General features: G+C 41.5%; 1 protein-coding gene across 7 annotated transcripts in view; it reads left to right on the top strand.

The window, feature by feature from the left end:
* The window catches only part of TECPR2 (tectonin beta-propeller repeat containing 2), an 87,756-nt gene that overhangs the window by 40,562 nt on the left and 32,167 nt on the right, over nucleotides 1–15,027 (top strand). For 4 of the 7 annotated variants that reach the window (XR_012903291.1, XM_075926540.1, XM_075926537.1 and 1 more), the window contains exons 13-16: nucleotides 481–622; nucleotides 2,741–2,981; nucleotides 7,802–7,891; nucleotides 11,975–12,223. Coding sequence is in view for 5 of the 7 variants with exons in the window: in XM_075926540.1 (XP_075782655.1) it covers nucleotides 481–622; nucleotides 2,741–2,981; nucleotides 7,802–7,891; nucleotides 11,975–12,223 (722 nt within the window). In the remaining 2 variants the exon portion in view is untranslated. The remainder of the gene's footprint in view (nucleotides 1–480; nucleotides 623–2,740; nucleotides 2,982–7,801; nucleotides 7,892–11,974; nucleotides 12,224–15,027) is intronic. The other 3 variants (XR_012903292.1, XM_075926541.1, XM_075926539.1) reach the window with 1 other exon arrangement.

The following is a 15,027-nucleotide window of genomic DNA, read 5'->3' as shown; positions in this document are numbered from 1 at the left end:
TGCTGGACACACAGCTTCTGAGCTAGGGGAAACTGTTGATGTTCTTCAGCATCTGGTCATCTGCCACAATGGTTGGTTTGGATAATGGTATGGCATGTGTTGGCTGAAAGATAACCTTAGTCTTTCATGCATTGAGAGTCAATCTCAACCTGCGGTAGGCCATGCAAAAACATCAACGATTGCTTGGAGATTATCTTCCAATGTGGCACTGACCTGGGTATCATCAGTGTAACTGAAATTCTACCATTGACGTTGTTGTGGTCCTGGAGGCTTTTCTTGCTTTCAGTATTATAGTCATAGGAAGATGCTTAATAAAGTTTAAGTCACTGGATAAGTATGAAGATGTGTCCAAAGACAAGTTTTATTTTACTTATTGGGAGTATCATTGGAAGAACTTCTTTCCACTCTAGTTTCATATTCATTAGAAGATTTAAAGCAATATTTTAATGTTATGTAGTTTAAAATGTCTTGCATTTGCAGTGAAATTCAAGCTTTAGAACCAGTGTGTATAACTCTTGGAGACCAACAAACTTTATGGGCTTTGGACATACGTGGAAATCTGTGGTTCAGAACTGGTGTAGTTTCAAAGAAACCACAAGGAGATGATGACCATTGGTGGCAAGTATGTACTACTTATTCAGCTTTCAGTTAAGTCCATCATTCCATGGTTGTGATGTTTTTTTGCAGGGATCCCAACCTAAGAATATCAAATAATTGCTTGAGGGCGTACAAACGTTATTAATACATGTGTAATGAAACCACCAGGCTGCTCTTAATTTTTTTCCCCCAAAAGCAGTTAAAAACATCCCACTATCAGCCAGAGAGAAAAATAAAACCGTGACAGGACAGTTTCCTTTAGCCAAATTAAGAAAAAAAACATGCAGGGAGGATGCTTTCCCCTTAATCCAACTATTTGCAAAGCACACAGGGTGCTTCCTTCAGCCACAGGGCCTGTAAAAGATAGTGACACAAACAATTCTTACTGGACTTAATCTCTCAGTATAGAATCCCTGATGATGATGTTCACATTCATACTTATGTTCTTGGGTCCCTGTCTTCCCTCTCACCCAGTCATCTCTAGAGGAGGAGGATTGTCCACATTTTCATCTATCTTTCTTGATTTGTTTAGTTAAAAAAAAATCTTACATTGTGTTTATATGGAATCTTTTATATTGGAACAGTGTACACAACATGGTTTTGAGATGAAAGCTAATTTAATCAAAAAACAAATACTCCTGTAGAACACCTCGGAGACTAACAAATATATTTATATAAATAAAATATAACATATTTATATAAATGTATATGTTAGTCTCTGAGGTGCTCTACAGGACTACTCGTGGAGTTTTTTTTTAAAGTTACATGGCTACCCCTCTGAAACTTCTAATTCAAACAGCTCACAGGAACCACATGAATAACCTTACTTTGGGGAAGCTAAAAAGATCCATCCCTTTGTACCGGACTTTAGGACAGTTTCAAGGAAGAGGAGAAATGATTTTTGCCTCTCTGACCATGCCCCATATGAAGGGGCTTCAGGTGCTGCAGAGTTCTATAGTACTTTGAAATAAATAAAAATACTAAGAAATGTTGGGCAGGTGTTTGTTTCTGTTTAGTTGGGTTTTTTTTGTTGTTGTTTATTTATATTAGGAAGCTGTTATGTGATTCTGGTTTGTAATCAGAACCACTAAAATGTAAATCCATCAAAATTCAAGAGAAATTAAACTGTTTTTTCCTTAACTCACTCAATAGAGAAACTTAGAACAGTGTTTGTGAGACTTCTGAACACTAGTCTGAAGGCTGATGAGGCATCTGTTTTGTTATAGGCATAGTTTGATTGTATATTTGGTGGGGAAGTGAGTGGGATTGAGGGTTGGTGGGGATGAGGCTAAGTAGGGTAAGAATTCAGGTGCAGGAGAGGGGGCTGATGGGGGAGTCTTGACCCAGAGAAGGAAGTTCTGGGTTTGTGTGGCAGATGGAAGAGGTCTGAATGCAAGGGGCTTGTGTAGGTTGGAGGGGGGTCAGCTCCCATACAGTGACGCCCTCCACCACTGAGGAGTGATAGGGATAGGAATCGGTGGAGGGCTGTAGAGCTGCCTGCAGTTGGGAAGGTTCCTGGGTGTGGGTCTAACATGGCCCCATCTGGTCCAGGGGAAGAGGAAGTCCTGTTTCCTCTTCTCCCCCAATAGCTGAGCCAGCTGCAGAATTCAAATTCCCCCAGGAGTAATTCACTCTGTCACTTACTTGGGTTATACACTGCACAGATGGGGAGCAAGTTCAGTTGCCTGACTCGCTTGGATCACTGCTTTTGTGCCCTCTCCTTACACTTCCCATGAGGGGGGAACTGACTCCCCTCCTTGCTCCACTAGGATGCTGAAGGAGAAGGGGGTGAGCACCCAGACCAGGGGCTCTGTGCCTGATGGTCAGTTTCCCCATGTAGACTGTGTGATAGTGAACAGGAGCTGTTTCTTGCCCTCCCCTTATGCAACTTGTGTGGACAAATTTAACAGGCCCAAAGTGCCTTAAATCACTCTCCCTTTGCCGCCTCCCCCCATATACCAACATGGAGGGAGCAGGGCTAAGGGAGAAATGTGGGTGCTCCCCCCGTGCATCACCTCTGATGTATCTAGTTTGAGGGGGCAGTATCACATACCATGTCCTCCCACCCCCAGTCTCTGCCCATGTCTTTTATGGATGGTCTGTAACTCATCTCTAGTTTGATTATCCAAAATATTTTTTCCAGGTAAGCATTACAGATTACGTCGTGTTTGACCAATGCAGCCTCTTCCAGACAATAATCCACGCAACACACACAGTGGCAACAGCAGCCCAGGCTCCAGTAGAGAAGGTGGCAGAGAAACTTCGAATGGCATTTTGGTCACAGCAGCTTCAATGTCAGCCCAGCCTTCTTGGAGTCAACAGTAGCGGGGTCTGGATCTCTTCAGGCAAAAATGAGTTCCATGTAGCAAAGGGAAGTCTAATAGGTTGGTGCATTTGAACACCTACTGATTTTTTAAAAAAATCAAAGAAACCAACTATCACATCCACTCTGTACAATCTCCCCTTTCTCTCACCTACCCAGCAAAATTCAGTCATCACAAATTAAAGAGCAAGTTGCCAAAGCTTCTATTCATTAAACTGGGGGGGGGGGATGCAGACAGTGCTGAGAGATAATGTCTTAACATTTGGTGTGAATAAATGCTGTTTTAAAAGTAGTACTGAAAAATATATTATCTGGCATGTTGGGGCAATGGAAGGAAGCCAGTTAGTCAGATATTCAGGTTAATGAAGGGTTTGGAGTGTAGAAGGGGGTTCCAGGCTAAACGTAAGAGGATGAGATATGGGAGAGGTTCAGGCTGTGGTATGGGGGTGTAGGATCCAGGGTGGGGCCAGAAATGAGGGGTTCACAGAGTGGGATGAGGATCCAGGCGAGGGCCAAGAGGTTCATTGTACGGGGTCTCTCAGTGTAGGGGTCAGGCTCTAGAAGGGTATTGGGGTGTGGAAGGGGACTCAGGGTAAGAGGCTAGGGTGTGGTAGAAGTTTGAGGGTTCTGGATCTGGACGTCACTCACCTCAGGCAGCTCCTCTCAAGCAGTGACATGTCCCTGCTGCTTTTAGGCCAGGGTTGACAATAATTTTTGGTGGGGGGGGCCACTCCAAGATGTTGGAAAGTGGTCAAGGACCACACTTTTCTCTGGAGGTGATGCGGGGTCAAGGATAGAGGTTGGGGTGTTAGGGTGCAGCAGGGTACACAGGATAATGGGCTGGGGATGCAGGAGACAGTGTGATGTCTGAAAGGGAGTTTGGGTGAAGGAGGGAATTGTAACCTGGGTTAGGGGTTTGGGGTGTAGGATCAGGGAGGGAGTATGGATGCGAGAGAGGATTCTGGTTTGGGGGAGGGGTTCTGTGAGGGGGTGCAAAGTCTGGGAGGGAATTGGGACCTGGGAGAAGGGGAAAATGGGGTGCAGACTGCAGAGGGCTTGGGTGGTGAAAGAGTGAGGGTGTGGGAAGGAGTGAGGGTGCGGGCGTCTCCTGGACAGCAGCCTTGCAGCATCCCTAAGGGCAGACTGTGTTCCTTGCCTGCTGCAGCCCCTGGCCGCTTGAAAATGAAAGCTGTTCCCTCCATGTGGCTCTCAGCTCCGACAAGCAGAAGAGGCTTGCGCTGCCTTCATTCCCCAGGCCAATCTCTCAGGTCCTATTGGATGGTTGTTTCTGGTCCATAGGAGCTGAGGATTGGGCTGGGGACAGGGAGATCACATGGAGCAGTCCTGCGCTTAAAACAGTGGCTGCTATGTGACTGAGTGTCCCTGCAGGGTGATTCGAGGGCTGGATTCGGTGGCTTGGCGGACCCGAGAGATATCTTGCACACTCCTTTTCTATGCGGAGTTGTGGCCAGGCAGCTCTATGTGCTGCCTCCGCCCACTGGTGCTGCCTCTACAGTTCCCATTGGCTGCAATTCTAGTTCCTAGGAGTGGTAGGGACATGTTCCCACTTTGGGGGAGCCACATGAAGCTAGAAGGAAGCCTGCCAGTCCCACACCATCTGTACTGTGGGTACGTCTAAACTACATGGCTCCGTCGACGGAGCCATGTAGATTTGTTGTTTTGGCAAAGGCAAATGAAGCCGCGATTTAAATGATCGCGGCTTCATTTAAATTTACATGGCTGCCGCGCTGAGCGGACAAACAGCTGATCAGCTGTTTGTCCGCTCAGCACGCTAGTCTGGACGCTCCCCTGCTGACATCAAAGCCCTTTGTCGGCAGCCCCGGTAAACCTCATCCCACGAGGAATAACGGGGCTGCCAACAAAGGGCTTTGATGTCGGCAGGGGAGCATCCAGACTAGCGCGCTGAGCGGACAAACAGCTGATCAGCTGTTTGTCGGCTCAGCACGGCAGCCATGTAAATTTAAATGAAGCTGTGATCATTTAAATTGCGGCTTCATTTGCCTTTGCCTATGTGTCTAATCTACATGCCTCTGACGACAGAGGCATGTAGTCTAGACACAGGCTATAAAGCAGACTTTCAACAAAAATCAGAAATGCTGATTTATAGAGATTTTGGTAGGTACAAGGCCAGATGATGCCGCTTTTACTGTCCTGTGAAAAAGGCTAGTGTGGGAGCCTGTTGCTCAGATCTTGTTATACTGTACTTTCCATAAACTAGGTCCTGTTGCTTCTTTCAGTTCATGCACCAATATCTTGAGTTACAAAGTTGCATATTGATATCACTCAACCAAACACTATAGCACTTAGCACAATGGAATCTCGCTCCATAATTAGGGCTACTAGATGCTACAATACCTATATATGATGCTGCGTACTAGGGACGCCGTTAATAATGTAACCATGTAACTGCTAAAAAGCCTTTCCAAAACCAGGGTGGCATCTACTCCTGGCCCTGCTCCCAGGGAAGAGGCTTCTCTGTGACAGTGAAGCCACCTTCCCAGCAGTGGGTCTTTCAAGGGCTGCTGGCCCTACTCCCAGGGAGGCTTTGCTGTAGGCTCTGCAGCCAGCTCCCCAGGAGTGGGCCAGCCCCACACCTCAGCAGTCAGAATGTAACCTGCAGCGGGGGTTGGGACTGACTGGGCCCACCATGGATGGGGCTGCTTCAATGGGCACCGCAGGGTGAAGCTTTCAGGTTAAGCATTTACAGGTTAAGCCTCACCATTAATGGTGAGGCTTACAGGTTGTTAAGCATTTAAACTTTTGCATCTCTACTGTACAATATAGTGATACTTTGGAAAATATCTAAGAAAATAAGCAATGTATAACTTACAATCTGATGAGCGAACAAGCTAAACATTAAGACACTTAATGATTTTAGCCTGACTGATTAATGTTGTAGCTCATGGCTGATTTGGTCTATTTGCAGAAGCCTCTAACCTTTCTGCTCTCATCTCATGCAATCCTGGCTTCATCTGCATGCCAGTGTGCATTTTCACCTGTGATTTGAAGCCATTCTGAGGTGAAAAGCCCTGCTCCAACAATTTTTCAAGAGGATTTCCCTAGACTTGTTGGAGGCTCCTTAGAGCTGTAATTTCTCTGTCCTTTTGTCAGATGTTTCTATAGCTGTATGTCTAAACTGGAATATAGAAACCGTACTTTTATTTTACCAAAAAGTTGACTTGATGGTCTCTTGGTAGCAGCATCTTAGCTTAGTAACTAAAGAATGCCAGATTAAATGTTCCTTTGGGATTCTTTCATTAGATGATATGAAGGATTATATAGTTCTGTATTTACATAGGGAGTCTGTCAAAAAAATACTCCCGTTCCTGTACTCAACCTAATCACACACTCTAAGGGATCATTAAATCTATTTAAATAAACACTAACGTAGGTAGAAGTGCTTGACATGTATTTAAGCAAGCATAAGCGAAGATTTGTGCATATGTTTGGGGATTTTTGAGATGTGTTTGATTTTGGGGGCTGCTAGTATTTTATATCAACATCTTTAAAAGCGAAACATCTGCGTGGAATTGTGTTTGTCTAATAAAAAAAAAGTGTCCTCTCAACAAAGTGTGACTATTTGCTCTGCAGATCTTTCAGTTTTTGAATGGTACCCAGTCAGTCCAGTTTAGATGAGATTTGGTCATAAGTGGGAAACATGTCATTTTTGTGGAAATGGGCAACATACTGGATTTTGCACTTTAGAAGATTAATAAGTGAAAGACTTTGCTAACCACTAAGACTGCAATTCTGTCTTAAAGGTCCTGGAAGTAATGGCTTTCCATGACCTTCATGACTTCTGCAGCTGCAGTGGCTGATGTGGCTGATTCCAGGATAGCCTGAGCAGCTGACCCGGGGGCTAGCCATGCTGGCCACTGTTGGGATGGTCCAGCAGTGGCTGGCCCCAGGAAGTGCTCCAGTGGCTGTCAGAAAAGTAGTTTCTGGGGCCCCAGAGCAGTGGGTTGGTGGGGGAGCAGTCATACCCTGTTGATGGAGCCAGGGTCCCCCAGACTAACAGAGATTTAGTCATGGGTATTCATAGTAAAAGTCACAGACTGTTCACATGCTGTGAATTTTTGGGTTTTGCCCTTGACTGGGTACATGACTTTTACCAAAAATACCCAGGACTAAATCTGAGCCTTACTGATGATGTGAAGTTAATTATAGTTGTGTATCCCTGGAAGAGCAGAATATTGAAAGTCACAAACTTAGCATTGGATACGAAAGAATATCCTTCTCACTTTTGTCTGTTTTAGATTTACGAAAGCCACATAAAATCTTTTGCTGAAGAGTTAGCACAATGTTTAGCTACAAGTTTAGTGTCAAAACTGCTGCTAGTGCTTCAAATGAAAAGTGACCTCAGATGGAGCAATTCATACATGCTTTCAGACAGGAAGTTTTAGTTCTCTTGTGGGCTTTAGTTTTCATTTAATGTCTACTTGGTGTAATTCACAAATGTAAACACTTGCCAAATGTGTAAACATTGAACCTGATGGTTCATGTCACAATGACTTCTTTATTTATGTGCTGATTTTGTGTTTGTCCATGATGATGTAACAAACTCTTTAGAGACATAATTGCATTAAAAACAATGAAAAATGTGGGGTTTTTTAGACCTGAAGACAGTCTATCAAACTTATGAGCATGGATTGGTGGGAAACATGGAGCTTTTACAGTCTTAATAGTTGTTTGCTTTTACAGTGTTTCACCATGGCAATATAAGATATTGAATAGAATAAATATAGTTGATTACAACAGAAATCCTCAGATCTTTTAAAAACATTCTAATAAAAGAATCTGTCATAACACTTAAGTTGCAATGTGTGATTCATGCTAATACTGTTTTACTTTCTTTTTCAGGAACGTATTGGAATAATATTGTGCCTCGAGGTACTGTTTCTGCCACAAAATGGGCTTTTGTTTTAGCTTCCACATCTCCAACTAAAGAAGGTTAGTGAAACTTCAGTATAAGTTTATATTGTGGTTAAACTGATTTCATGCATTAGAGTTGATAGCTGAAATGATGTTTACAGGTTCTATAATGCTGAACTAGTCCAGATATTTTGTCTATTGTCTGTGCAGAAATCCCATATTTATTCAAGTTAGATTTTCCTGCAGTGTAAGTTATTGGAGATAAACTCTGGTGGGACTACAGTGGAATGATGCTTAAATGGCATGTTGCTTTTCTGGTGTCCTCATATAAGGAATTGTATGCTTAATGTCTTTTTGAAGTTCTCTATCCTTCATTTGGTGGGAGTGCTGAGTTGCTAAATATGGAAAGAAAAACGAATATGGCTTTAATTGAGCATAGGTGCTTAAGAGTTGGTGAAGGGAGGTGGGAGCAATAAGTCTGCCACCAAAGATTGGGGGAGAAGGGATGGCAGACCTGGAGTCTTAGCAACACTCAGTTTGAGGACTCAAGAGATTTTGTACTGACCTATTTATTTTGTATTCCTGTAGTGCCTGCCACAATATGCTAGACACTTTACATACATTGCTCTAGTGCAAGATGAATCCACAAATCCCATTGAAGTACTTCAGTGAATGAGAATGGGACAAATTTAGTAATCCACATATTTTTCTCGTCAACTATTTTTGCATTTTAGCATACTTGTACTTATGCTAACTCTGGCCTTAAATACCATATTCTATACTGGTATTCTAATCTATATCCTTGCTCTTAATGGTGACTGTTTGGTCCTAGAGAAATCTAGTCATTCAAAGCAGCACCAGCAGGATGGAGGTTTCAAAATTAGGCAGACTAATCTATTAGGTTATTGGAATCAGTAAAGCTCTCTAGCAAGTGAGCTGACACCCCCTTTAATTTTTGCCATTTCACCACTGAAAGATTTCAGCACAATATAAAAGTGGTTTTTATTTGTGGAGAGAGAGAGAGAGAGAGACCCAAAATCAATCGAGATCCTGTGTTAGAGCTAGGAATAGAACTTAGATCTGCTGATTCTAGGTCCAGTGCCTTAACCACATCTTTCTCCTCTCATTCTTTTTTTCTCTCTCTGGGACTGGAAAAAATGACACTTATGCTTTTAAAAGAAACCAGAGTATAACGTCTCTAAAAATGAGAACCTTCCCTTAGTTGCATACATTTTGAAGGTAATCTGTCCAATATATTATTAGACAAGTGGATGGATTTATGTTAAATAAACACTTATAAAATATTTAAGGTATTTAAAGCCTTGCCTATGGGGCATTTGCCCCAGTTTCTACCATTCATAATCAGCCACTAGTAAACAAAGCAAGCTGTAATTTGCAGTTTACTGTGTTTCAAGCAGAAAACTGCCACAGTTCAAATTTCGAGGGACATTCTATGAGTGATGCCCCATGGAGGGAAAACCTCAGTAGCAGTACCCATTTGGGTTGTACATGTGTGGTCTCCATCTCATGGCACCATTTGGTGTTTCATCTAGTGCATAATCAACCTGAACTCCTCAGTTTCTTTTCAACCATCCTTGGCCTGACGTCATCATAATGCAGAATTATGATGATAGTTCATTTAGCATTAAAACAGTTTACTAGCATAGTTTTAGTTTAGTTATTTGATTACTTAACCTTTTCCTTGAAGCAACAAATTTGAAGGCTTGGTTGAAGGTCCGAATGAACTCTCTCACTCTACAGAGCTGATGACATAATCTATTTCCATTTTAGGGACTGTCTGTCTCCCTGCTTGACATAATCTAGAAATCATATACAGGGGCTACTTGATTCCTCTTACTTCCATCCCCCCACCACATCCCTCTCTGTCCCCTTTGAGGGACCCTTTTCAGGGAAACCCTCTACAAGAAGTAAACTATCGTCTACATTTAAGTGCTGTGAAACAAATTTCTCACAATACAGGGGGAAGGGTTTTTACTCCCATTACTTTTTAACTCAAAAGAAAAAAGACAGATGGAAGCCCTGCTAGAGACTGCCTGCAGTACCACAGAGTTCCACAGGCTTCCACCAACCTTAGTTTACAACTGGTCTGGTAATTCCACACATGTCCCAACCCCAATTTTTCTCAAAAAATATGTTCTGAAATGTCTGGTCCTGCCCTGGAACAATCGGTGGGTTCATTGTCCCTTTAAGAGAGGGATGAGCAACCTACAGCCCGTGGGCTGGATCCAGGCAAGCCACTGCACAATCAGCATCCATCCCACGGGCTTTGCCTAACGGCGAGGAAGCGGCTCTGCACTGGGAACAGCAGCTCTGTCACTTGCTTGCTGTTCTGTCCCTCCCATTGGCTGGGACTCCTGGCCAAGGCAAGCAGAGATGAGGGCAGTGCCTGCCTGCTCATGGTGGTGTGGAGCCACCTGTGCATGCTCCCCTCCCAAACCCCAGAGATGTGCCAGGAAGGCTGCGCAGACCCTGCATCCCTCTTCCTACCCAGTCCTGGCACCACCAGCCTGCTCCTGCAACCCTACCTCCTGCACAGACGCTGAACCCCTCATGTTTGGCTTCACCCCAGAGCCTAGCCCCATACCCCCAGAAGAGGTAATCTGGCCCTGGGGGAATCCCTGAGCCTTGGGAACTGTCCCCTCCCCCCGGGACACCCCAATGGGGCTGGAGTACAAGGGGAACGCTGGCATGGGAGATGAGCGTTTCTTTTCTTTCCTTGCTGTGATGAGGTATGTTTTCTTGGTATTGGTTTGGGATTTTTTTTCTTTGCTTCTCACTTGCATGTTGCCCCCGACTGATTTTTCCTTGGATCAGTGGCCTGTGACCCAAAAAACATTCTCCACCTCTGCTTTAAGGAATTGATATTCAAGAGTTCCTACTTTAACTGAAATTTCCAAACAGTTCAGTTTAAACACAACACTAGATTGGTTTGATTTTAAAATGAAATAATTTTATTAATGAAAGAAGATAGGATTTTAAGTGTATTTATGTGTATGAGATGGTTAGAAATGGTTACCAGCAAATAAAGTGAAAATCTTCATCTAAATGTCTAAAACTTAACAAATCTTTGAATCAAAAGTTGCTAGATTAAGATGGCATCTTTCACCCACAGTTTTCCAGCAAGATGGTGACTGAGTCACTCTTTGGTCAGGATCATTCTCAGGGGCCTGAAGGTGGTGTTTGTCTTTGGTGAAAAAGAAAACTGGAGTTTTTTCTGCCCATTTCTTTTATAGTCCAATGAACCTTTGAAGTGGATTGTTCTGAAGGTCACCCCTCAAAGTAAAAATTATTTATAACAGTGAGGAAGGCGACCTGCAGCCTGATATTGAAGGAGGCTCTGTACTCTTTTGTGTCTCGCTCATTTGCTAAAATGCAAATTATTCTGTTTCCTGCCATCTTTTCCTTTTGCTGTCTTTAGAACCCTGTTTGCTACTTTTATGTAAATTTGAGGTAAATGCACGTTCCTTTATTTAGGATAGGCCTGTTTAACAAGTTTTGCTTAGGCAGGATTGTCTGATTTTTTTTTTTTTTTTGAACACGTGCATACAGGAGGAATTCATAACTTTACATATATTGCTTCACACATTTCACCCTGATGATATTGACCCCAGCGAGTTATTAGGTTTTTTTAAATGATACCCCAACAAAATATTTTGTGAACAAAGATTATTACAAGAGAGTGTGAGTACTGGAGTGCTTTTTGTCACACATTCCTGACTGACATAGCTGTGTTGGCAAAAGTGTAGTGTAGACCTGGCCTGAAAATCAAGGGAAAAACAGAACAGCAGTGAAATTTGGATGAAGAGATTGCAAGCTATATAGAAGAATGACAGAAAGAAATAGTTTCAGGAATGTGGGTCTGTGCGTGGATGTGTACATACATTAATTTTTATTCCTAAATAAAGTGTTAAATACTCAGCACTTTTAAATTAAGCCAAATACGTTAGATGCCTAAATATGAGTTAAGGAGCCTAACTCTAAGAATTTTTAGGCTAAAAAATCGTGACCCAAGAATACATTTTGGAATATTGATTATTTTTAAATGCATTTGATACTTAGTGATAGAGTGAAGCAACTGTGTATGTTTTAGAGAGTGAATTAGAAGTGATTTCAACAACAACACTCATGTTCTCTTCATAGGAAGCTTTCTGTGGCTATGCCAAAGCAACAAGGATCTGTTTTGTGTCAGTGATCAGAATCCTCAGTTTCATCCTTCTTCAGTGCAGCTACTCCCTGATGTTGAAATGGTGTGCTATTCGGCCTGCCAGGATGCCATATGGGGTTTGGATAATCAAGGACAGATCTTTATCAGAACACTTTCACCAAGTTGCCCAGCTGGGATGCACTGGACAAAACTGGACCTTTCTCAGCTAGGTATGGCTCTTTGTGGTAAGCAAAAAGAGTCAAATTATTTTTAAACACAGATTTTTAAAATCAGTTGCATTTTTTAATTTGTTTTTACAAATACCAATTTACATTTTAAGATTTATTTTGGATTTAATAACACCTGAAAAGAACTGCTGTATTAGGAAAGATGTATATGTTTCTAATTTTATAAAATGGAAAAAAAATACCAGGGTTTTCCAATAGTAGGCATGCTTTGACAGCAAAAGTGCTGTTAAGCATTCGCTGTTCACTTGATCATATTTTGTAAGGTGGTTTTTTTTAACGTCCGTCTGATCTTGTCAGGTAAAGAAGTCAGTACTTGGCTGGGAGCCTTTCAAGGAAAATGGTTTCAGAAAGCAGCGCTAGTGGTTAATGTAGATACTGAACTTATGCCTCAGCATGACGTTGGGGAATATGGTGCAGTTGAAGTTGCTGTCTTTGTTTGGATGAGACATAAAACTTTAGACCTTGGCTTCATATGGTCATTAAAACTTTCTCCCAATATGGCTCTTTTCATAAGCAATGGGGTATTCTGTCTGATTAGCAGTTCAGCAATTTTATTCAACATGTATATTTCTTTGATAGTCTCACTGTTGGCCGTGTTTCTACTTAATGTCCTAACGTTTTTAATGTTGTGCACTGTTATTAACTGCCACACAATATTCTGTGCAAGTCTGTTGGAGACAAGTAAAGTGATTCATACGTAGTTGACATAATTAAGAATGAAGTCCTTTCTAATATCACTACCAAATTGGCTCTTAATGTTTTCACATTTCCTTTTATGATGTAATTTCCAGCATTTGGCATCAGATCAAAGGTGATTTATTTTAAAGTCAGATCAAAATCCATTCAGTAAGTTATGCACAGGAAAAACATTGTCTATGTTTAAAACTTTAGGTATCAAGTTTTCAGGTTGTAATATGATCTTTTTTTTTTTTTTTTAATTAGACTGGCTCCTACCTTCCAAGATATTTTAACTTGAATGCTTCTCAAGCTGTCTCACACTCACTGGTCTGTGGGTGAGGCTACCAACAGGCTCCCTCGTTTGCCTGTCAAGCCTTTGGACCTCTTTTGTAATTATTGTTCTTCTTCGAGTAATGTCCCCGTGGGTGCTCCACGGTAGGCACCGGGGCAAGCCCAGCCCTATAGTGGAGCACCCACGAGGACACGCATCTTGAAGAATGACAGTTACCTTGGTGCAGTAACTTCGCTTTTTTGAGAGTTTAGGTGATGGTATTTTAATTTCATGGTTAATACCTAGCTGTTATAGCTTTATCAGTAGATATCAATTGCTTTACAAAAGAGGTAAGTATCACTACCTCCTTTCTCAGAAGGGGAAATTGAGGCACAATAGTGAAGTAACTTGCCCGAGACCATCCAGCAGACTCAAACAGAGTTGAGAATAGAACAAGTCTCCCCAGCCCTACTCCAGTGCTACATACAGTAGGTCATACTGCTCTGTCAGTTTTGAAACATTTTTCACTTCTGAGATATCCATGGCTTATGAGACACATTGGATGTAAATCATGTGATAGGGATCAGGATAGTTTGTATTTTTCTTTCTTGGTATGCATTGGTGGCTGCATAGAAAGTCTGATTAGTCATGTCTTTACACTGATATATAAATATTAGTATAATGTAATAGTTGTAATACTCCATACTTGGGCTAATTGACTTAAAAATCATCTTAAAAGCCTTCTAGTAGTGATTTCTATAAATACTCTTAAATAGTTGACACATTGTCTATTGGGAGGGGAGAAGGCCAAGAAATCATAGACAGTAGCTGATTATTGCAATAAAACATCTTTCTTCATCTTGATATCATTTTGGGGCACAGTTCTTCAATTTAACATATTTGGGTCCAGCTGTGCAGCCACTGGGATTCTGTGCAAGCACAAAAGTGTATTCTCAACAAGTGAATTACTTAATCATATCTTTAGCTTGTTACATTGCAGCCTAAAAAGTTTAATAACTATAATAAATTGTCAATTCTAGATATCAAATTTTATTTGTGGAAGTTTTAAAAGTAGTAAACTGCCTTGAAAAATTCATATAACTTGGAAAAAGAGATGTGGACTTTGGTATTGGATGATCCTGTTCCTAGAATAAATGATGAAATATTTTCTATTATATCAGTTGTACCCTTCTCCAGTCTCTCTACACTGTGTACTGTAGAATCTGGTAAATTGTTTTGATTAAGGTTTACGCTATCAGTGTCACTGTTTCTAAACACAGTAGAATGACCTTTACATTTCAACTGTAAACAAAGTATCTGAATCACAGTTAGATGTAGTGTTCATGTCTTATGTGTATGCAGAGTGGTTAGCACGACCTTTTGCTAAGGTAAAAGAAAAAAAGAAAAAAAAACGGAAAATGTTTACATAAAAGGATTATATTTTGGAATATCATATTTTACTTTCGAGATAAATAATACCAGCAATGCCATGTAAGTGACATATGACTCCACATTTGAGTGAGCTGATGCTTATTTGGATCAAAACATTTAAACAGCTGAGGCATCATCATGTGAGAAAACTATTACTGTTTGTAATGTTGTAGCCATGTTGGTCCCAGAATGTGAGACACACAAGATGGTGAGGGTAATATTATATATTCTTCATGCTCTGATAAATTATATAAACCTCCAGTTTACACTGCATCTTCTAATCAAAGTGAAAAGTATTAAGTGATATGCTTTATGAAGAGTTGGTTGTCAGATTTCACTTCTCCCAAGTGAACATTATGTCCAATAACAGGTATCCCATACAGCAAACATTTAATAAAACATCTGACCGAAGCATTCAGTA

This window comes from Pelodiscus sinensis, chromosome 4, assembly GCF_049634645.1.
Source record: "Pelodiscus sinensis isolate JC-2024 chromosome 4, ASM4963464v1, whole genome shotgun sequence".
NCBI lineage: Eukaryota > Metazoa > Chordata > Testudines > Trionychidae > Pelodiscus > Pelodiscus sinensis.
This window is presented reverse-complemented; position numbering and strand designations above follow the sequence as displayed.